The 11078-nt window shown below is 36.2% G+C and overlaps 2 protein-coding genes across 2 annotated transcripts; both read left to right on the top strand.

The window, feature by feature from the left end:
* The first annotated feature begins 2028 nt into the window (after window positions 1-2028).
* On the top strand, window positions 2029-2967 carry LOC103729611 (olfactory receptor 4P4-like). Its single transcript, XM_008827688.1, has one exon. The coding sequence runs from the start codon at window positions 2029-2031 to the stop codon at window positions 2965-2967; it is 939 nt and encodes a 312-aa protein (XP_008825910.1).
* Window positions 2968-10154: 7187 nt separating this feature from the next.
* Window positions 10155-11078, top strand: LOC103729638 (olfactory receptor 4P4-like; the record flags this gene model as incomplete). Its single annotated transcript, XM_017796771.1, has 1 exon — window positions 10155-11078. A coding segment is annotated over exon 1 (924 nt), but the record flags the coding sequence as incomplete, so codon positions are not given.

Genomic DNA, 11078 nt, shown 5'->3' on the forward strand with positions numbered 1-11078 from the left:
GGTGTGGGATCTATATACCATTAAAACATATTGAGTAAAAAATCTCAAAAATTCAATAAAAATAAAATTAAAAATTTTTGTCCCCTGTCTTAAGGAGTAATGGTAATAATTGTTTATTATACCACATGTATCTGATATATGTATCTTCTGATCTTGACTCTTCTTTCTTTTAGATATAAATTCTTGAACTAAATATTCAAATTTTTAAAAATTTTATTGAATTTTTATGATTTTTATACAATGTATTTTAATGGCATTTAGATCCCCTCCCCTATCCACACCTCCTCTTGTCTTCCACATATTTTATGTACTCAAAGTGTTCTCCACAACTATGCGAATTATTCTTCAATCCTGTCTTCATACATAAGGTCTTTCCTTCAAGTTCTGGGAGGTAATCCAAGGATCTGGTAATAATGTGTATCTAGTTTGGAGACTCTTGGACTACTGTGACCAACACTTGCCAGGAGGTTTCTCCTGTATGGTGTTATGTTCCTTATTAAGTAACCTTCAGGTATACCTATGCACTCATGTATAGATATTGTATTTGTGTTTTTCAGTGGGCTTTTGACTTATTACGTTTCTCCTCCTTTTATCCTTCCCCATTAAATACCCCATTTCCCCTTGGTAACATCTGTCTCGTACTCTCTACCTCTTTTGGGCTCTGTATTTTCCTTAGCCTCCATTGTTCTTTTTCCTTTTCCAGGTTCCTGCAGTTACATACTCACACGTGAGGATCTGGTGCTAAGATCCACAAAATTTCATTAAAAAAGAGAGAAAAGGCTAATTTTCAAAATAGCATGTGCTGTTAATTGCTGAATCATTGAGGTAATTTTGCTTTTTGCTCCTTTCCCTTACTTTTAATTACTCTCATAATGCATTCCCAACTTAAGTTTATAATTTTAGCAGCTATGCCCACTGAAATAAATTTTCTTGTGTTTCAAAATATCAACACCTTAGTGTTGAAATCACATATAAGTAAAAAGCAAAACATAAAAAAATGAATCAAATCAGTTTTGAGTGCCTTTTAGAAAGAAGGCTTATTTTCCACTTTCCAAACACTCTTGCACAAATATATGCATGCAAAATATAATATACGTATGTACTCATGCTTTGACTTTTTTAAGATTTAATATTATTTTTAAAATTATGCTTATATGTGTCTGTGAGTACAAATGTGCATGTTAGTGCATTTGTTCCAATAATCCAGAAGAGGATATCACATCCCCTGGAATTGTGTTTACAGATGGTTGTGAGTTACTCAGTGTGGGGAATAGGAACTGAACTTGGGTCCCCTGAAAGAGCAGTATGTACTTCTCTGCACTGAGCCATCTCTCCAGATCCTCGGCTTTTAATTTTATCTTTAACCATATTTGAGTTTAAGGTCCTGAACTACAGACCGGCATAGTGTCACATTCCTTTAATCCAGTACTCAGGAGGCAGAGGCAGGCAGATCTCTGTGAATTGAAGGCCAGTATGGTCTACATAGTGAGTTCCAGGCCAGCTGGGGCTACAGGAAGACTCTGTCTCAACAAGACTGAAAAAAAGGAGATTCTGAATTATATCTTTTACAAGGCCTTAGTTGTATATTGAATAATGTTTGGCAACTAATAATTCTAAACCTCTTTTTTATTGTTTGGCTGATTGTATTCAACTTTATTAATGTCAATATTAGCATGATGTCTTGAAAGAATGACTTATAAACTCATCATAAGGCTAATCACAACAAAAACTCTATAATTTTCATTATATATGTATTTATTTATTTTATGTGTGTGGGGGAGTGTGTCTGATTGTATGTGTACCATGTGAATGCTTGGAGCCCTCGGAGGCCATGAGGGGGCATCTGATGCCATAGAACTGGAGGTACAGGCAGTTGTGAGTCACCATGTCAGCTCTGGGAATTGAACACAAGTCCACTGCAAAGCAGCAAATGTTCATGACCACTGAGCCATCCCTCCTGATATTTCTAATGGTGACTTATGCATCTGTCTTTTCAGGACCTGCCATGTTTTTGCATTGCACCGAACCATGGAAAATAGGAGTCATGCAACTGTATTTATTCTCTTGGGACTTTCTGAAAACAAGAGCATTGAAATCCTCTGCTTTGTATTATTTCTATTTTGCTACATTGTTATTTGGATGGGAAATGTGCTCATAATGGTGTCCATCACACACACTCAGCTCACTGAACAACCCATGTATTTCTTCCTCAATTACCTCTCTCTTTCTGATCTTTGCTACACATCCACAGTAATACCCAAACTTCTGACTGATTTACTGGCAGAGAGGAAGATAATTTCCTATAATAACTGCATGGCACAGCTCTTCATCCTGCACTTCCTTGGAGCCATTGAGATCTTCATTCTCACAGCAATGGCCTACAACCGCTTTGTGGCCATCTGCAGACCTCTGCACTATACCGTCATCATGAGCAAGCAGAGGTGTAAGGCAATCATTGTAGCTTGCTGCACTGGAGGATTTATACACTCGGCCAGCCAGCCTCTGCTTGTTAACTTCTTAGCATTCTGTGGTCCCAATGAGATAGATCACTACTTCTGTGATGTGTACCCTTTACTGAAATTGGCATGTACTGAGACTTACATGATTGGCATCTTCATCATTGTTGATTCAGGTCTAATTGCTTTGGTGACATTTGTAATTTTGATGGTGTCCTATTTTCTGATATTATACACTCTTAGGGTTTACCCTTCAGAGAGCCGTTCCAAAGCTCTTTCTACATGTGGTTCCCACATAACCATTGTGGTCTTGTTTTTTGTGCCTGTTCTGTTCATTTACATTAGACCAAACCTAACATTCCCAGAAGACAAAGTGTTTGCACTTTTCTACACCATCATTGCTCCCATGTTCAACCCCCTGATCTACACACTGAGAAATATGGAGATGAAAAATGCCATAAAGAAAATGTGGCATCATCAAATATGTTTGGAAAAGAAACAAGTTCTGTGAAAAATATATGAAAAATTAATACATACAAAAATAATTTAAAAAAATATTTTATTATTCTTATTTTATGTGTATGAGCATACTGCCTGCATGCATGTAAGTAGATACACACATGTCGTGCAATGCCTGTGGAGTTCAGAAGAAGGCATCAGATTCCCAGGAATTGGAGTTACAGATGGTTGCTAGCCACCATGTGGGTCCTGGGAATCGATCCCACAAGTCTATGATCTGTGTTGATAAGTGTTGCTAGCAGAAAAAGCAAACCTATGTTCAGAATTAGTGTCTATTTCTCTTAGAACAAATTCTATCCCTTCCAGAATGGCTGGTTTTCACTATACTTGACCTGAAACATCAGGGTTGGGTACTCTCACTAAGGGCTAAGGCATGCTAGATACTCAATGTTGGTGTATCATAATATTTCACAATAGCTGTCTACTCAACTATTATGTAATATACGGTTTATGTAGTGCATAGGGCTCTAAACTTTGTGAAGTTATGAGTTCATGAGAGTTTTTGAAGCATTGTATTGTGAAAGGTTTCAATAGATATGTATTTGACAACACAAATACAATTTGCAAATCATTCAGACTTATATAAGAAAGGTAAAAATGCTGTCAGTAATTAAAATAGACATTAAAAATAACTAGTAATCGAATGATAAAATCACATGCAAATATGTCATAATTCCAAGTAAAAATGATAAAGTGTATGTCCAGGTTGGAGAGATGGCTCTACTGTTCAAAGCACTGACTGCTCTTGCAGAGGACCCAACTTCAATTCACAGCACCCACATTGTGGATAAAAACCATCCTTAATACCAGTTCCAGTGGATCTGATGCCCTCTTCTGATCTTGGAGGGCACTGCGTGACACAGGTACACTTAACATCTGCAGGCAATACACTCATACACATAAAAAATAAATAAATAATATGTATGGAATAATATTCAATAATTTACAAAATACCAAAAATTTCTGCATTTTAAAAGAACAGAAGTCTACAATGGGCTTTTGTTTGTTAGTGTATGACTTTAACTCAGGCCTTAGGAGGCAGGGTGGATATCTGTGAGATTGAGACCAGCCTGATCCACATAGCGACTTCCAGGCAGGTTCAGACTTGGGGGATCGTGTCAAAACAAAACAAACAAAGCAAAACGAGCAGAAGAAAAAAAGAAAAACAAGCTCAAAATTCTTAGCATATGAAATTATAGAAAAAAATCTTATACCATTTAAATTTTAAATTAAAATAATGCCTACTATTGAGAGATTTAAAATATTAAACAGGACATGAGGACTTAAGATAACTGCCAGGCCTTCAATTTAGCATTGCATTAGAAGTGTTACTTCCTGTGTTTTAATAGGGAGAAGAGTGAAAAGCTTCAAAGATATGTTTCTTCTTTATTAATAAAATTTTATGTACATATCTACAAAGAATCTATATTTATAGGATAGTTTAAGAGTATATTTGATTTTTATACAAATAAAAATAGAAACACAAGCCAAATTCACATGTTCACACTCACAGTCATCAGAAAATTAAATTCCAAATAATCATTTTGTGTCATTGTAGAAAGTTAATAATATACTCATGAGTAAATATTAGTTCAAAACTTGTACACTTTGGGGGAAGACATTACAGGATGTTGGGGAGAATTATGAGATGTTCATTGCATGAAAGGCATGTCCTTCTCAAACTGTTTGGAGATTCCATTCCAATCAAAATGAACAGTTCAGTTGTATCTCTGATGAAACTTACTGAAAATTATATAATAAATGATTAGTACTGAAGTCCATTTAAGGCTTGGTTCTCCTGAAGAATTAAAGCAGGAAGAATTGGCTGTGAAGAGTGTCAAGATTGTGTGAAGTAAAAGAAAAGTATGGCCAATGATGATGCAGCTATAATCAATGAGCTTTCATTGAGTGTTTTCAGTGGAGGGAAATTTCCTCAGAACATTGGACTACACATGCATTATGACAGAACCCACCAAGAACAGAAAGGCAGCATCAGAACCCCAGGAGAGGGAAGGGTCAGGAAAGCCGTTCACATCACTCAACAACAGAGTTAGAAATCCCAGAGTCAGTGCACCAGGAAGCAGTGATGGCTGATGCCCTTCACTATCACAATCACAAGATTTTTTTCCCATTTAGGACACATACAAGACTCAGTTTCACAAATTATCTTAGCTTGTTTATACTATACTTACCTTGTTTTACTAGGCCTTGGGCTCCTCTTGTAGCCTTCACATTGTATCTTTAATTCTTCACCACTGTTCCTTGTCCTCGACATAAAGTACATGTGTGTGTGTGTGTGTGTGTGTGTGTGTGTGTTTATGTGTATGTCGTAGATGTCAAAAGCAAACATTATACACAGATGATCCCTACAAAGCAGTGATAATTATCAAATTTCTGTTGCACAGAAGAGGTGGGTGTAGGTTCATAGCATCTGTTTGTGCTTCGGTATGCTATTTTATGTCAGTAGATAATAGGGAAAATTGCCCAATAATACAAATCTTCCTGTTTTTTCCTTCACCATTTCATGATAGATATTCTGTTTCAATAAACAGACTGCAAGGTTGCACAAGTTCTCAAAGCAGTTTGGGCCCCACTCTTAGTTCAAGAGGGCACTGAGTCCTCATTGTTTTGTTTGAACAAAGTCTGTCTTTGTTCAGGTAGCAATTTACTAGGACATCACACTACCACAGTTGGATGTGTAAAACTGAAGATGGTAATGATAAAGTTTTGAGATAAGAGGATCCTGCCTTAGATGAAGAAAAAACTAAAGTAGATACACGACATCGTCCTGTTATTTATAGAACATTGGTGTTTCTAGATTGGATATCATTTATAACGTCCATAGCATTTAAAATTGTTTTACATGGGCAGAGATAACACAACAGTACAATAGAAAATGAGCATTGATATTCAAATCTTGTCAATAATAGTAAACAACAGTAATCCCCATGGGCTGGTTGTAAATATCAACTTTTTCAGACTAAGGGGCAAAGGTTAAGTATTAAATTTAATATTAATATATGCATTCCCTATGACTCTATTATCCACATATTTTAAGTCTCAGCTTCATTAAAAAATGTCACAACCTTAACTTCTGAGTTATATATTTTCAGTGTCCCATTAATATAGAGACCTCTATAACTATGGCACAGAGATGGACATCAGTAGGATGGCAGACCAGGGCTTCCACACTTGTGTCCCCCAGACATATCAATGTGATTATCTGCCTTGCACATCACATCAACATAAGGATAACTGGGAACATAATACAGCACCTGAATGTAACACAAAGGAAAGGCACATTGAAGGGCAGGGCTCTTTCAAATTACCTGTACCACTCTCACCCCAACACCAGGCAGCTGAGAATCATGAAGAAATGCTGTGGGAGAAGACAGAGGTTTGCCTAGGATCTTGCTGGATTATAAACTTTGTGAAGGAAAAGTGGTGAAGAATTAAAGCTACAATGTGAAGGCTACAAGAGGAGCCCAAGGCCTAGTAAAAACTCATCATGTGTCAAGACCCCAACTGCAGGCCTCCAAAAGGAGCCTCTCCAGGCATGTCACATGCCAAATATGAATCTGCTTTCTCAATATATACACTTAACCAGCAGAATTGGACTCTGAGCCCATCACAGAAGCAGGGTAGCCTCACAGATTCAGAATTCAAAATGAAACCTATATCCTCAGAAGCCAGGCTAGGCCTGCAGATTCTATATTGAGGTCAGCCATGGTAGCTTGCAAAGCCAAGCTTCAGGGCTGGCCTCAGTATTCAGACCTGCCCTGCAGATTCTATATTGAGGTCAGCCACTGGGTCATGGTAGCTTGCAAAGCCAAGCTTCAGGGCTGGCCTCAGTATTCAGACCTGCAGCTATGCTAGGTCAGATTCCCAACTTCTAGAACCAAGTTCCTACTTACAAACACCACTGTTCCTTCTAACCACACCCTCTAAGCATGGTTGTGTGGCACATGATCCTGTATACCCAGGGTTCACATCCTTGCCATTAGACCCTAGTTCTGGGCTTGCTCTCACAGGCATAGGAACCAGGGTCACTTTTAGGAATGAGGTGACATACCCAGATGGCTAAATTTGTGAAGACGTGTTACCACTAAATGACATGTGTAGAGACATGGAATTATTCAGATTTGAAGTATTGTGCTGAGAAGAGCTCATCTATTCTTCAAACAACATTTTCCCCTTGTGGTTAATCAAACAACAAAACTTCCATTTTCCTGGCTGTTGCCTCTTTGGTCCACTCTCATCTATTCAGGCCTTATTGTCTCTTCAGAATTTGTGTTAACATAAATCACAGGGTTTTAGTCCTAGTTAGTTCTCTTGAGTTAAGGCCAACCCTTGGTTTGTTGGCAAACTCCTCAGATTATAAAATTTTATTATCCTTGGAAGAACTGTTCTTTAATGCCTGAGAAGATTTAAATCATTTAAAATTACACGTTGGTCAAAGTTTCCTTGGGGATGTGCATCAAACCATAGATAAATAAGAGAATGTGTTGAGGGTTAGTCTCCAAGGTGATCCACATTATGCAACTTGGAATTTAACCAGTGAATTTATACTATATTTACAAATTCTAAAATCACAAATGGCATACAGCTGAGGATAGAAAACAGAAGCATGTTTTCCATGTAAATGCCAATGATGCCTTTATTTCAGGAGCACATATTTTCTGTTCACCAGGAAAACAGGGAGGTGCTACAGCCAGGGCACATATGGTCTGATTGATCGTCTGGTATGTAACATTATAATGCTACCTAGAAGTAAAGGAAAAAGATGAAATTGAATGACTAAATACTTACATACTTATAAGCTATAAATCATACATATATATACTCCTTTTATAAATGTATTTTTCTCTTCATTTCAAATTTTTGCAAACATTTCATCTTCTAATTTCTAATACATAAGTACACAGAAATGAATGATTGATTTCATAATCCTCAATAAATGTTGAAATGATGCACCTCCTTTTTTTCTGAATTTTCATGATGAAGGAAACAACAGCATTATAAGACTTTCTAAATAGAAACAAAAGTATTGGTGAATAAATTATCTGGTATTTTTTCCACAGCAACAAAATAAAGGGAATATTTTTAAAAAGTGGAAAGATATTGATGGAATCAAATAGAATGAAATTCCTTTTCTTTCTGAAAAAAGAGGAACATAATTAAATTCACCAAGACCTGAAACTGGGTAAGAGAATTATTAAAAGCTTTGTGGTAGAATATCTATTTAACCTTGATGTTTTGATAAATATTAGTTGCCAGAAAAGAGTAAAAACAAATAATGAATTAATAGATAGTACAATAGATAGTACAATGTAACAGCAGAAAAAATTATTAGAGGTGTTTCAGCTTGTGAAGCAAGATTTTAGTATCCAGATTTTACTATAAATATTACAATATGCCTAAAATCAGTCTTTGGTGTCAATATAAATCAAAATTATGACTAATACTCATTTGTGAATATATATGAGGTAATCATTATTCCTCTTGTTGTCATAGCAGTAATGATCTATTTTATATACATGATAACATTCATTTTTCTAGTAACTTTCCAGTGTACTTATTCTTTTCATTTAATATTTGTAGTGTAAAAATACACATTTGCACCATAAGAAGAAAAATAAAAGAAAAAGTACTAGCGTTTATGATCCATCAAATAATATAAGTTAATTTTATGAGTTCTTGGCAGGTGGATAACAAAATGCTCATATTAATGAAGAAGGTGTGATTGTTTGCCAATAGTTCTTCCTGTAGGGGGGTGGTTTCTAATCTACTTCTTCAAGTAAGGGGTGCTACAGATTGGTGAAAGGATCTAAAGATGATCAAAATATATGAAAGTCACAAAAATTCAATTAGTAAAAGATTGTTTGGGAGAAGTATATGATCACGTATCCTGAAGAAATGGCAAGATCTAAAGTCTGAATCTAAAGCTCATTCGCTGACATACACTGACTGTGACAGCAAAATAGCGTGCAGCAAAATAGGAAGGAAACTAAGAATACAAGGCATGTGGTTGCCTTTCTCCAGAATGCCTTGAAAGAATTATGGAAGAATAAGCAACAAAATTAATTGTTATTGGCGGCATTAATGGAAGAGTGTTATGGAGGATTTGATGAGATAGAGATGTAGATGGGTGATTTAGAGTCAGAGAAAGCTTCTTAAATGTTGAAGACGAAGGATTACTTTGAGTGTGTAGATAATGAGAGAAACTTAACTTTAGAGTTTATGTAGAATGGAAACAAAAGGGGCCAGAGAGGAGTTGAATTGCGTGGCATGGAAATTAAAACAGGAAGGTTTTCACAGAAGCAAGGAAACCAAAGTGATGTTTAATTTTGTGTTAAATAATTTCTATAAATTCTCATAACCATTCATTTACTTAAATATGATTGTTTTCATTATATTTATACAATTTATGACTTTAGACTTTGGCAATACTTCCTCTGACAGACAGCATACATTTCTCATCTTTTGTGTTTGATTTACTATTGTACTTAATCTATGTAAATTAAAAGAACTAGCAGAGTCACATAGCTGTCAAGTGATGTTTTTTACCTTTCATTGATTTCTGTATTGTTGACAAATACCTGATGCTTTTCAAGCCAGGGTCAGAGTTTAGATTAAGCATCAATAATTTTTTCCATGAAAACTATGTAACAAATAATATGGATCTTTTAATATCATAAATATAAAATGTTACAATAAAATATCAAAAATTTAAATAAAAAATGATCTTCCTTGACCTAATACAATGTCCTTTACTGACTTCACTCTTCCTCTGACTATTGTAATACAATCACCAAATGATAAAGAACACATTATTCCTGAACTCTCTTTTGTAATACGATTGTAAAATGGCAAAATTTCTAACCTCTTAGCTTGTGATTTCTACTACCATAGCTATTACTATGATTCCCTTTCATCAAAACTTAACTTGTAATGATAAATGCTCTGATATGTCAACAGCATGTAAATTTAGAAATACATAAAAAGGTGAATGTATGTATGTGAGTGTGTGTTTGTGTATGTGTGTGAGAGAGATGCTTCAGTAAATGGATTTTTTTTATAGTACTCACAGTGACTCTTGCCAACCTTAATCAGTATTTTTAATGCCCACTTGTCATTTTCTTTTTCAGCGTATCTGGTGACTCTTAATTAATTTGTGAAATGGAAAATACCAACAATGTCACAGAATTTATACTGTTGGGACTTTCCCAGAATAAGAAAATTAAAAACCTGTGCTTTCTGCTGTTTTTATTTTGTTACATAGGTATTTGGCTGGGAAACGTGGTCATAATGATTTCTATCACATGCAGTCAGTTAATTGACCAAGCCATGTATTACTTTCTTAATTATCTTGCTTTATCTGACCTGTGCTATACTTCCACAGTCACACCCAAACTAGTCACTGACCTGCTGGTAAAAAAGAACACAATTCCCTTTAGTAGCTGCATGGCACAGCTTTTTGCCATGCATTTCTTTGGAGGGATTGAGATTCTCATCCTCACAGTGATGGCTTATGACCGCTATGTGGCCATCTGCAAGCCCTTGCAGTACATGGTCATCATGAACAGAGGGAGATGCCATGCCATGGTCACAGTTTGTTGTGTTGGTGCCTTTCTACATTCCTTTATCCAGTGCCTCCTTACTACCAGTCTCCCCTTTTGTGGCCCCAATGAAATGGATCACTATTTCTGTGATGTGTATCCTTTGCTGAAACTTGCCTGTATGGACACCTACAGAGTCGGGGTACTGGTGGTTGCCAATTCGGGCATGATGGGGTTGGTCACCTTTGTGGTCTTGATGTGGTCTTACATTTTTATATTATACACTATCAGGGCTTACCCCGCAGAGAGACGCCGCAAAGCCCTTTCCACATGCAGTTCCCATATCACCGTTGTTGTTTTGTTCTTTGTACCTGTACTTTTCATTTACATCAGACCAGCCACAACTTTCCCAGAAGACAAGGTGTTCGCTCTTTTCTACACCATCATTGCTCCCATGTTCAACCCACTGATCTACACGCTGAGAAACACGGAGATGAAGAACGCCCTGAGAAAAGTTTGGTGTCAAAATCTACTGATGATTGGA

This window comes from Nannospalax galili, unplaced genomic scaffold, assembly GCF_000622305.1.
Source record: "Nannospalax galili isolate Female #2095 unplaced genomic scaffold, S.galili_v1.0 scaffold593, whole genome shotgun sequence".
NCBI lineage: Eukaryota > Metazoa > Chordata > Mammalia > Rodentia > Spalacidae > Nannospalax > Nannospalax galili.